This window comes from Strix uralensis, chromosome 5 (genome assembly GCF_047716275.1).
Source record: "Strix uralensis isolate ZFMK-TIS-50842 chromosome 5, bStrUra1, whole genome shotgun sequence".
NCBI lineage: Eukaryota > Metazoa > Chordata > Aves > Strigiformes > Strigidae > Strix > Strix uralensis.
This window is the reverse complement of record NC_133976.1, coordinates 77333207-77345265: the sequence shown is the minus strand read 5'-3', so window position 1 is coordinate 77345265 and position 12059 is coordinate 77333207. Positions and strand designations below refer to the sequence as shown.

General features: G+C 46.6%; 1 protein-coding gene across 2 annotated transcripts; it reads right to left on the bottom strand.

Moving 5' to 3' along the window:
* Positions 1–1902: 1902 nt before the first annotated feature.
* LOC141943819 (protein mono-ADP-ribosyltransferase PARP12-like) lies at positions 1903–11635 on the bottom strand. Of its 2 annotated transcripts, XM_074869472.1 has the most exons (9): positions 11559–11635; positions 10062–10104; positions 8556–8691; positions 7960–8080; positions 6856–6946; positions 5534–5609; positions 4666–4796; positions 2676–2827; positions 1903–2252 (listed from the first exon to the last, which is right to left on the bottom strand). In XM_074869472.1, the coding sequence occupies exons 3-9, from the start codon at positions 8613–8615 to the stop codon at positions 1963–1965; spliced, it is 921 nt and encodes a 306-aa protein (XP_074725573.1). In that variant the 5' UTR covers positions 8616–8691; positions 10062–10104; positions 11559–11635; the 3' UTR covers positions 1903–1962. The 2 variants fall into 2 exon arrangements, with proteins under 2 accessions (XP_074725573.1, XP_074725574.1); XM_074869473.1 differs by lacking the exon at positions 11559–11635 and having other exon boundaries at positions 10062–10261.
* Positions 11636–12059: the final 424 nt, after the last annotated feature.

Sequence of the window (12059 nt, the reverse complement as noted above, 5' to 3'; positions counted from 1 at the left end):
TCCCAAACCCACCATCTCCCAGCCCCTGTCTTGTCTCCAAAGGCTGCACACGCAACCACACCAAAAGCTGATGAAGCCATGGTACAAATTTACACAATGTTGCAAGGACCAAGGTAGGGTGACAGCTGGAAATGGTCATTATTCAGTGCCTTCCCATCCTCATGAACCTGCAGCTCAGAGACATCAAGAGGAGGGTGATTGCAGGGTGAAGGCTGCCCATGGGCGGCACCCACTGGGTGCCACAGCCAGGCAGCAAGTCTGTAAACCAAAAAAGATTTCTATATAATCCCACCTGTTTATAAAATTAACAGTTTAAATCAGACTTTCTGTTATTGTTTGTACTCAGATTCATAGTTAATGCTCAGATTCACATTTAGGCAAAGCACAGGATGCAGATCTATGACGATTGCCAAATCCTAGGCAAACAGCTCTCCAAAATCACTGCAGTTTTCTAAAGCAGTGGTAGTGATAGCACAAGAAAGCAATTAACTGTTGTACACCACTTTCCTTCCTGAGAAAGGTGTGTGGCAGATAACTTGCTGCCATTTGCTTTGCTTTTTTTTTTTTAATTAGAAAGTATCATATATTCAGGAAAAAGTCCATTTAAGTGACTTTCACTTTTATTTCCCAAGCACATGGAAAGCTCTCTGCTCACCTGTGGCTGACAAGATTATGTCACTACTTTGCAAAAGAACAAGCTTTAGGCTCCTGCAAAAGAGGTGGGATATGAAAGTACACTAAATATGGCAGCTCAGGGACTCATCCCGGTCACCTGCCTTTCTGACATTTTCTAAGGGCAGACTGTGGCCTGAAGATAGCAGGCTTTAGGAAAGCTGATGAGATCCTACACACATCCCTACTTTTGGTTCCTCCCACTCACAGCATGCACAACTGAACCACTTGTGACTTCTTTGCTGAATTACAACAGTTTATACAGCAGGACTGTTTTAAAATAAACCATTAATTTCGGTTTCCATGCTATCAGTCCTCCCAAATGTTATCCCACCATCCACCAAGTTTCAAGCACTATGTTCATCATCCAAGCTTTCCCCCATCCATCCCAGTCAGAGCACACACCGCTGGGGCACTTCTCAATCGCCCGGAGAAGTGCCAGGCAGCAGCAGGGCAATTCAAAATAGCCACCACCAACTTCAGTCTGAAGGGTGGGAAGGGGGGTAGCCGTGCCAGCAGCCACCCCTCACAAAGCTCCTTTGCCTCACAGGTCACTGCTGCTGCCACGTACGTGCGTTATTCAGCTCACCACGGACTTCCTCACTGTTAGTGTCATGACACGGTGGGGATTTAACTTCAGCAGCTGCAATATCGCTGCTTCTCTTGAACTAAACCCAGCGGGGACAGAGCAAGGACAGGGTGTCACAGTGACCAGCAGATGTGATATAGAAGAACAAGGTGAGAAGAGCTGTCAGCAACGTGACTGGGAAACAAAGCAAAGTTCATTCCCAGCATTAATTACAAAGCCTCCAGGATGCAGGAACTTCCTGCCATGTACTGGAAAGAGAGGCTATGTTTTCTCTGTTGTGCACTATGATGTAGGTACTTTCACTTTTCCTCCTTCCACATTCTTTACCCAGTCGCCCTTTGGCACATCAGCACCATCACAGGCAGGAATCGTCCCTAAGTGACTATATCAGTGGATCAAGTTAATTGTATGCTCAGCCATGCCCCTTTCAGCAGCAGTAGGTGTCACTGCATCAGGGTACAAAAGGCAGGTACATCCCCATCCTGGGCTAGAGATAAGGTGGACATTAAAGTTTAGCACTTTCTGCTGGCAAAAGAATAGGCCCTACCAAAAAACTATGCCCCAAAATCCTTCAGGGGATTGATATTTGTTTGCTGCATTACAAAATGTTCTAAAGCTACTACTAAAATTGAACAAACATTTAAAAATATGTACTAAGGTGTAATTTATTCAGGGTAATTCAAAGGACATTCTGTCATTCATTACAGGATCATACACTGGGAGAACACTGGAGTACTGCTGTACTCCACAATATAGGCAGGGTAAATCTGGTGCTTCTCAAAGATGACAAAGATGGAAGGATCTGTCGGGTCATCCACACAGCTGTCATAAAGTCTGTTTGAATCGTTGGTTCTGGGTGGAGGGCGAACGTATTTGGGGTTTCCCTGAACAAAGTTTCCAACAAGAACGTGAGCTACAAACATGCTGTAGCGACCACTGAGAGGGGAACAGTAGTCATGAGAATAGCTGGCATCTCTGGCAAAGTAGCTTCCTAGGGACCAGAAAAAGACACAGGTCAGACAATAAGTCAACCGAGGAACAAACAGCTGCCATCAACGCTTTGGCAGCCACAATTCAACAACTCCACATAGCTCTACATGCATCCTTGCCAGGTGTTTCAAATCAGCTTATTTTAAAGCATCAACAGACTCTAGCCACATTTCACCATCAACCTCCCAGTCCCACCTGTCCAAGAGCTTTGCAGGTACCTGAGGCAGAGGGGTGTTTTTAGCCCCCCCTGAAATGGGATTGCTGTGGATGCTGCCTGCAGCCGTGCAGATGCACGCAGATGAAAGAGCCCTAATGGCAGGAGTGCAGGAGTCAGGGACAGTCACCTCTCACCCACCCATCAGCCTGGTTGGGGTCTGCACCCTGTGCTGCTACAGCCCCTGAACCCACACTTCTGCACTTGTACCTTTTCCGTACAGTGTCCCGTGAGTCCCACAGACCCTCCAGTCAAAGTTCTGCTCGCAGATTTCAGATATGTGGGACGGACTCGTCCCATGGAACAGGAGCCGCTCATCCACGCATTTTGATTTATTGAGCTTCTTCATCTGCTCTTTTTGCCTAGGGACAAAAAAAACCCCAAACAAACAAACAAAAAAAACCCAACAAAAAGAATTACATGTTACCCTGGTTCAGACAAGGACAATTTCCCAACTCAACTCCTCCTGCTTTTGGGTCATGGAGGAACAGTGACACAAACCACTCTCAGTGGGGTTACTGCCTTCTTTGCACTTCTGTTGGTATCCTGCTGCACAGCTGGTTCCTTCCAGCAAAACAAAAAGTTCTCAGCATTGCTATGGACTCTGTCACCCACAACTTCATACCACATGAGAGGGTAAAGAGACAAACATCTCTTGACTGGGAATTGGTCAGTTCCCAGGTTATATAAATCCTGAATGCGTAAATGTGATTATAAAACTGAGCTGTATGAAGCCACAGTGAAGACTGTAATGTCTACCCCTACCTTTACAACGTAAAAAGTCCCTTTTTTTTTTTTTTCTTTAAACTCGTATGTGGAAGAGACTAAAACAAAAAGAATAAATTTGAGATAATACAGCTCAGTCGTGGTGAAGGAAAATAACTTTCTTTTTGAATAAAACTAGCAAGAACTCCACACACAACCTGTTAGCCTATGTGACAAAAGACTCATTTCCACGCACACAAAAGAGCACAAAGACAACCTCAATAACCTGATCACAGAGAGGAGACCCAGACCCGGCCCCTCTCAGGGTTACCCCAGGGGAGCCTCAGCCCCAGGGATGAGGGGTACACCCGGTACCACGAACAATGGAAAGAGTCCAGAGCAGTTCACAGACATAAGGAGGGTACTGCCTACGAGAGCATAGGACTTGTTATGGGACAGAGGGGAAGAGCCTTTGGGGATGGCACAGGACTTATAATGAGATGTTTAACAGAGGAACTGTAGGTGGGAGAAGGGAGGGATCAGAATGGTCTGAGGAGGAACAAACATGGGAAAATAGATGGATGAGGGAGTAAAAAAGGGCTAGTTGTGTATAAACAGGCAACTGTCTGGTCAGTAGGCTTATCTGGCCATGCCCTGTGCCTGATCAATGCAGTCTGCCCTGTCTTCTCATAATTTCAATTCTAACTCTTACCTGGGTGATGGACTCTCCAGTCTGTGTGCATGCACGTGTACAGGCGTTGGGGTGCAGCAACTGGAGCAGGACCTTGGGTCACAGGAGTCACATGTCCACAGCACCAGCAACTGCAGCAAGCGAGGGTGTACGTGGCACTGTGTGATCACTAGCCAGTATAAGGGTGAGGAGGGTAGCTGGCCTGGGAGCCGGGTTTCAGAGCAGTCATCAGTCTGGGCCAGATGCTGGAGAGACCAGGAGGTCTGAGCTTGCTTACCAGAGGGACCAGGAGGTCCAGGTCAACCGCTGAACACACCATGAAGTCTATAGAGACCCATTTGAATGTGTCTGTGTCTATGCAGAACATAACTGGAGATGAGAGAACTGAGGAGCCAGCACATGAGTAGTCTGAGTGTCTGAGACCAGCTCCTAGAGGGACCCATACAGGTACATGTGTTCCAGTAACAGGCTTTCATCCCAATCAGCCAGAGGAAGGGAACAGAATGAGGCTGTTGGTGCTGTTTGTGACTGCATGAATGCTGTGCTGTCTGTGTTGGATTTTGTGGCCAGCTGTGTGCTTATTCATACGTTTTGTGTGTGTGTGTGTGTTTGTATGTGTGCACCTACTGGGAACATGTGCTGAACCTCACTACCAGCGGGACCCAGGCACACAGATACGTGTCAGTCTCACCTCTGCTGGGCTGCTGGATTTGGCAACTCCTAGTGCAGACTATGGAGGACAACAGATTAGGAAATACCAGTCTTCTGCTACCATGAGGATAATGAAATAAAATAGATACAAACCACTCAAAAACTTGCCAAAGTGTTGGGTTCTGGATCCTCTGCAGTCGGTGGATGAAGTAATCTTTCATCGTCTTCTCAAACAGATTCTTAATTTTTTTATATTCCTGGGAAGTGTAGCTGATCTGTACCAACTGAAAATTTTAAAAACACCAAAAATAAGGTATTACTGACAGTAACAACTCCAAGTCCTGTCAAAGGACTCATCAACATCCTCACATTAGAGGAAAAGCCATGCCATTAAAATCACAAGCTTCTCCTGTGTTTCCAGTAAACCATCCTCTCCCCATCTTCACCCTCACTCCCCATGTGGAAGCTGACTAAGGAAAATGAATGTAATCCCACACAAGATTCCTTCCGTGGACACACATTCACATTTAGATTATTTCTACTTCAGAGTAACCTAAAGATGAAATGCACAGCAGTCTTCAGGCTGGAGAAGAGTGAATATCAATTTCACCTTAATTTGACACTCTAGCTCCTTCCCTACAGGGCTAAGCCCTGGTTTTATCATGGCAAATAACATTTTGCCTCAAATGGACAGAGGAAATACAACACCCCCCCTTACGACACAATTCATACAGTTTAACAGAGGATCAGGTGCCTTGGGAGAGTGCAAAGGACACGTCAGAGCAGTAACAGCTAAAAGGGGCTTTCTTATCCTGCGTGGTATATGTAGGGGGTCTCAAAGAACCTCCCAGGAGACACAGGTCTATTTTCAATGTGAAGTCAGTCTTGTTTCACCTCATAGTTGCCTACTTTATAAGACATGTTTAAAAGCTGGGAATATCTCAACTGCCTAGGGTTATCTTCTCAGAAAAATTAGTACACCACAGTTCACCCTACCCATTGGAGAGCTGGAAAGGCCTACCTTGAACCCGATATCAGGCAGTGCAGATTTGTCCCATTGTGGAGGACAGACAAAACTTGAGAGTGTCATGTTTTGGCTGCAGAAAAAAAAAAAGGAGCAAGTCAGTCCATGATACTCCTAACCAAATCCCCCTTCCAGACGATCCAGCCACTGACTCTACAGCAGCCTTTGGGTATATCCCTGGATTTTTATATTTTTTTTGATTTCCACAAAACCATTATCCCATTCCCCAGTTGACATTTCCACACACATCCTAGTGCACCCTAATGCATCTCTTGGCAAGCCAAGACACTGGTAGGAGAGCTTCAAATGAGAAGTAACATGCTCCTAGCCTGGTGGTTTATACAACTTCTCCAGCTAGCCCTCCATGCATGCTGCTTGAACCTCTAGGAAACTGGAGCATGAGCCTCTCGCTCCATGTGGCTACTCATCTCTAATTTGCTGGCCTGATGAGTGGCCTGCCCCTACCTGTCCCTGGGACCAAGCCTCTCAGGAGGCTGTGGGTGGACTGTTGTGCCCTGCAGGAGCTACTGCACCAGTCAGTCAGTGCTCAACAACTTCCAGCAGTAACCCTTCCTGGTATGCATGTTTTAACCCAGCCAATAGAAACATTAGCATCCATTCAGGAACTGCAGTGTGTTTTATTTTTGAATCAACCTGCCCTTGGTTGAACAACCCTTAAATTGAACCCTTGGTTTCAAATGCACTGTCTGCTGGCGAGTTTCTGAACCAAAGGCAGCTCTTTTTAAAATAAAGCAGTAGCACAACTAACTTTTACATCAGACATACTCAAATTCTGTCAAGCTGAAGTTCCTTTTAAAAAAGCCATAAGATAGGGTATCCCAAATAAGTGCATCCAGTTCACTTCATTTAGAGGGATTTACTTCTGTGTTTTATTTTATCCTCAGCTTTCCAGGGGATTGCATCTATCTGCTCCACAGTTCTTGGGACTGGCAGTCCCTTGCTCCTACTCCATGCACAGTTTATTTAGTATTGTTGGGGCATAAATCAAGGAATAAAAATTCCTGGCACAGTTGTGTCAGCCCTATGTGGCCTTGCCCTCACCAAGAGAACAAATCTACTCTAGGGGTCTCTCACAGCTGCCAGAGTCTGTCACCAAACATCCCTCCAGCACACTTCACAGAAGTGTTGCATAATTTACAAATACTGTCACTGCAAAATTTACCATTAAACCAGTCAGCAAAAGGTATCTAAAAATGAATTCAAGAAATCTAAAATTGAATTCTAGACAGGTAGGAGGAACTTCTTAGCAGAAAGGTGCTGTCATCTAGAGACATTATCAAATAACAAATGTATATTACCTTCTGTTTTGTCGATCTTCAGAGGACAGAAATTCTGGCAGTCGGACAACTATTCTTTCAGTTTCATAGATCAAATTTTTTTGGGTCATGTCTTGAAAAAAACACAATGACTCAATAACTCACACTCTTACGTGTTTAGAAAAAATGAAATGGAGGTAGCCCTGAATACCGCGTTGTGGTGCTCTATCTACCACCCCCACCCCCTCCATACTTTGAAGCCATTCCCACTTGTGCTGCTTCTCCTCAGAGATCAGCAAGGTCAACAACCTGCTAGCATAGACTGTGAAGCTCAAAGGTAACCCAAGCACTAACCGCACCTGCACATGCATTCACATTCAGGCTGTCAGTCAGAGAAAAACACATCTGATGTCAGGCCTGCAGCAGGGAAGTGTTTTCAGTATGATGGAGGCTACAAATCTAGCTTTCCTGGCAGTGCGGGATTGTTACGTGGTGCTAAGAGGAAAGTCTGCCCTCCCTTCTTGGTCCTGTAACAATATCACAGAGCGCATGCTGTGTGACATGGCTAATTATCCATTGTTTCATCCTTTAAACACCACTCTCTTTATTCATGCCAGGAAACAGATTTAATGTTTGGAAAGCTAATGGAAATTTTAAGATGGGTAAATAAATTAGAAACAGAAAAGCATTTCTTATTTTCCCATTTCTCTCTGTGTGCAACCAGTCCTAAATTTTCCTTTGGTGCACTGTGTGCTTTCTCTCCCCATAACTAGCTTGCAAGATGTCTGCCATGGGGTCACTTCTTCACCATTTGGCTTTTCAGTGCTTCTTTCTTTCCTTTCTTGTTTCTCTTCTTTAGCTGTATAAACCCAAATGCATAAGCCAGACACCACGAAGTTTACTCTCAGCTCTTCTTCTGAATATACAATATTGTCAGAGATGCTTTTCTGACTATAGATGCACAGGTTTAGAAGCTAGAGCAGGGCATCTCAAAACTGCAGAGAAATGTGCAAACTGCTCAAGCTCTGCTTGAGGAAAAAGACCTGTTCAAAGAAACCCTGACATAGGATAAAAACTCTGCATGAAGGAGGCTACATTAAAGCCAGCTACACTGTGTAATGAACTTAAAACAAAGAGATACTTCACCTTTAAAGTTTAACTCATACTTCTGAGAACCAGCCCTGAATAACACACTGCCTTCCCGGTCAGCTAGAAATTTTTTCTCCAGATCTGCAGATGTCACCATGGCAGTGGGGTGATCCGGATGCTATAGAAAGAGCCAGGAAATTATACCTGTTAGAAACCCATCTTTGGTCTAGGTGACACTGTGGGGAAATAACAGTTTCCCCAGGCCCCTATCATGGGGTGCCATTTTGAACTAAGCCTCTAAGGCTTCAAGCGTTTTGTTCTTCAGCAATGGAGGGGTGCCCCAGAGAGAACAGCTGCTTTTGACAACAGCAACAAAGCAGCCTTCAGCCTGGGTGGTCAGCTTCAGCCAAAAGATGTCCATCATCTCTGGACAATGCACCTGCTTTCAAAGCCAGTCCTTTGAAAGCTTTCACAGAGTAGCAGTACTGCATTGAGGAACAATTAATAAGACAAACCCACCAGGGCATCAGAGTAGCACTGCAAGGGCACACAGCGGCGAGCGAAACACGCCAGCTGCAGAACAATGTGCCCTAAACAACACTCTGAAGAAGGCTTAACAAGAGCTTTTGGCATCAACAGCAGATGGATCTCACCTCTTCCCCATACTCAATCCACTGCCCAGAATCATCGAGCCAGTACCAGGCGTACTCCATTTTGGGAGCAGACAGATGAGTCGGAAGACACCACAGGCGCAGAAGAGCTGACCAATGGCTGGCTGCTTGCTCGGCCCTAACATCAGAAGAGAAATCCAGATTACAGCATGGGTTTTTTCCAAAGCTATCAAACTATGTGATACCCCTGCTCTCCTCAGAAAAGGAGACCCTTCCAGCTGGGAAGTGCAGGTTTGGCCCAGGACAGGGGAACTGATGTTTGTACATATATGGGTCATGGTAAGCCTCACAGAAATAACCCTGACCTCTATGGCTTGGACCCGGGTCACTGTGTTTCTCTAAAATACATCATTCTAAAACACACATTGTAAGAAAATACAACTTGACACAATAAACTCAGCTTGTTAAGTGAAGGCCCGTGGTGCCACAGCTAACAGGAGTAAGTTCTGGCTTCTAGGCGGTGTGTGATCAGCTGCAGAAGTCAGACTGCCTGCAGAAGGCACTGATAGCATCACCCCTCCTTTAGCGTTCAGGAGAGCAAAGCTGTCACTCGCAGGTACTGTACCGGGTGCAGGTGCCCAGGTGCTGGCAGCAGGGGGCTGCAGGGGTGGCTTCTGTGAGAAGAGACCAGGGGATGCCCCATGCTGGACACAGCCAGCTCAACAGACCCACTGCAGGACACAGCTGAGCCCATCAGCTAAGCTGGTGGCACCTCTGAGAAAGCTGCCCACCAGTGAGAAGTGAGGAAAAATGTGAGTGAAACAGCCCTGCAGACACTCATGTCAGTGAAGAAGGAGGGGAGGATGTGCTCCAGGCACTAGAGCAGAGATTCCCTTGCAGCTCATAAGGACCATGGTGAAGCAGATTGTGCCCCTGCAATCTACGGAGGACCATGGTGAGGCAGATATCCACACTGCAGCCTCTGGAGGACCCCATGTTGCAGGACATGAACATGCCCTGAAGGAAGCTGTGATCCAGGGAGAGAAGCCAATGCCAGACCAGGCTTATCCCGAAGAACTGCAGCCCATGGGAGGAGCCACACTGGAGCGTGGGAATTTTTTCAGGATGACGGAATGGCAGAGGGCAACACTTACAGACTGAGGTCGATGCCCACTCTCCATCCCCCCCTGCATTTCTTGGTGGGGTGGGGGTAGGTAGAAGAGTCAGGAATGAAGGAGTGAAGTTGAGAAGGGGGGTGGGGGGAAGGTGTCGTTCTAATTTTGGGGTTTGTTTCTCACCATCCAAACTTATTTAATTGGCAATAAATTAACTTTCCCCAAGCCAAGTCTGTTTTGCCCATGACAGTAATTGGTAAGTGATCTCCCTGTCTTTATCTCAACTCATGAACTTTTCTACCTTATTTTCTTCCCCTGTCCTGGTGAAAATGGGGAGTGAGAGTGGCTAGGTGGGTGTATGGCAGCCAGCCAAGGTCAAATTCCTTAAAGGGAAAAAAAGAAAAAAAAAAAAAAGGCCAAAAAAATCACTTACCAGTGAAGTCTCTGCTCTGTGCTCTATCCTGGAGACACAGCACCTACAAAGAGAACAAGCTGAAACAGGTAGCCACCAATAATTCAAATTCAGAGGATTTTACTTTGCTTGCTGCTGTGTTTCAAGTCCCTTTGCTTGTCTCAGTTTTGGACTCAGCCAACAGTTTTCTATTCATCTTATCCCTTCGTTGTTTCTGTAACATTACCCTCCTGTGGAGCACATACCCACAGACAAGACCTGCCCACCTGCCTGCCATGGAGTTTGCAAGAGTCTGTGGCTGAACTACTCAGCGCTGCCTGAAGAACTTGAACACAGTATTCAAACAGAAACTGGAAATGATCATTTATCCAGCTCTGGCACCTTCATGCTTTGGTAGGGATCACAGGTATTCAGAGCAGGCTGATCAGGGGAAATAATTATAGGAGGAGCTCCCTTATAGAGCTGGTTACAGTACAAAGGTCCACAAACAAAGGCTTGGCAGCCCCCAGACTGCCAGAACAAAGAGCGAGGAACAACCCAAGTGTCCTTCGCAGCCTTAGCTTGTTCCACTGCTGTCTTCTGACCACGGTTGCTCTTTGTATGCAGTAACACCAGCAGTAACACCAGCCAAGCCTGTTCCTAGAAAAGTTCTCCCAATTCATTTTCTCTCAAATGCCATTGCAGGAGATTCATGAGATCCAGCACTCCTGGGAGCTTTTTTTGGATGCGGCTGTCCCTTTTCTCCCCTCTGCACAGCAGTGTGCTGCTGTTGCTGCTGCCGTGGCCAACAGAATTTGGAGTTTGTGGATTTGAAGTGTGGGATTTGAGGGGTGGACGGGAAACAGAGAGGAAAGCGGGAGAGTTGGGTGGGTTGGTGTTTCCAGGCAGCTTTTCTTCATTGCTCACACCATCCCACTTCCCTCTCGCCCCACTCTATAGATGGATGCTAACCCCTGCTGAGACCCAGGGTCCCCAGTCTGCCCTAACCCCATTAGTTTTTCAAAATGTCTGGCTGTGCCCTACTTTCATTTTCACTTGCCAGTGTTTCTGCTCCTTGCAGGGATTTTCCACTCACCAACTAACCCCAACAAGAAAGAAACAGGTGAAACACTTAATAAAGCAGAGCAGTGAAATATTTCACTGGCAAGACAGACAGTGTCCTCCACCTTTTGCTGAAGATTTCACTATCTGGTCTTGTGCAACTGAGAGATACCCTGTAAATTGCTTTTTATATCTCCACAGGAATAGCTGTATACAGAGAAGATTTTATACTTAAAAAGCAACCTCATGCCACCCTTTTTCTTACACACCTCTCCCTCATGTGGAAGAAAGGATGAATTAATGAAGATATAAACACAGCTTACCGTATGAGTAACTGCAAGCAGGTATCCTTCCAGCAGGCCCTAAAGCCAAGCCCACAAACCATGAAATCACCAACTTCCTCCCTCCCAGCTCAGCATCACCCCCGAAAAGTTGTTAGAGCCCGGCACACTCTGCCTCCCCAGCTCCCCTACTCACCGTCCTGCCGTCGGGCTGCCCAGCCACCACCCCTGGGAGCCGGAGGCATCAGCCACGTGCCTGCCAGTTGGACCAGCCCTCTGAACCCTTGCTCCGCATGGGAAAGGTCTCCCGGAAGCAGTAAAACCTTCGAAAATAAAATATGACGAGCCTGTTTGTGCTTCTTTGAGCCTGTTTGAACTGCACATTTGTACCTCGCTGTCTCTCTCGGAGTCTCTCTCTGTGGGAAGTCACGGATGCCTCTCTGCTAGCCACTGCCCCTTAGGAAAAAGAGCGGAGTAACATTTCCTTCTGGTTATTGCACCACACGCACGTGCATCTGCCAGGCACGAGCAGACCGGCCAGGCACAGCTGAAGTTTTTGGCAGATGCATCAATAAAATCAACATCCCTACAAACTAGCATAGTTTATCCCTGCTGCTTGGTTCCTGTTGTTGCTCACCAGCACTTACCTTGAGCTGATTCCTCCCATCCTTCCAGTGGCTGGGGATATTCAGGACCT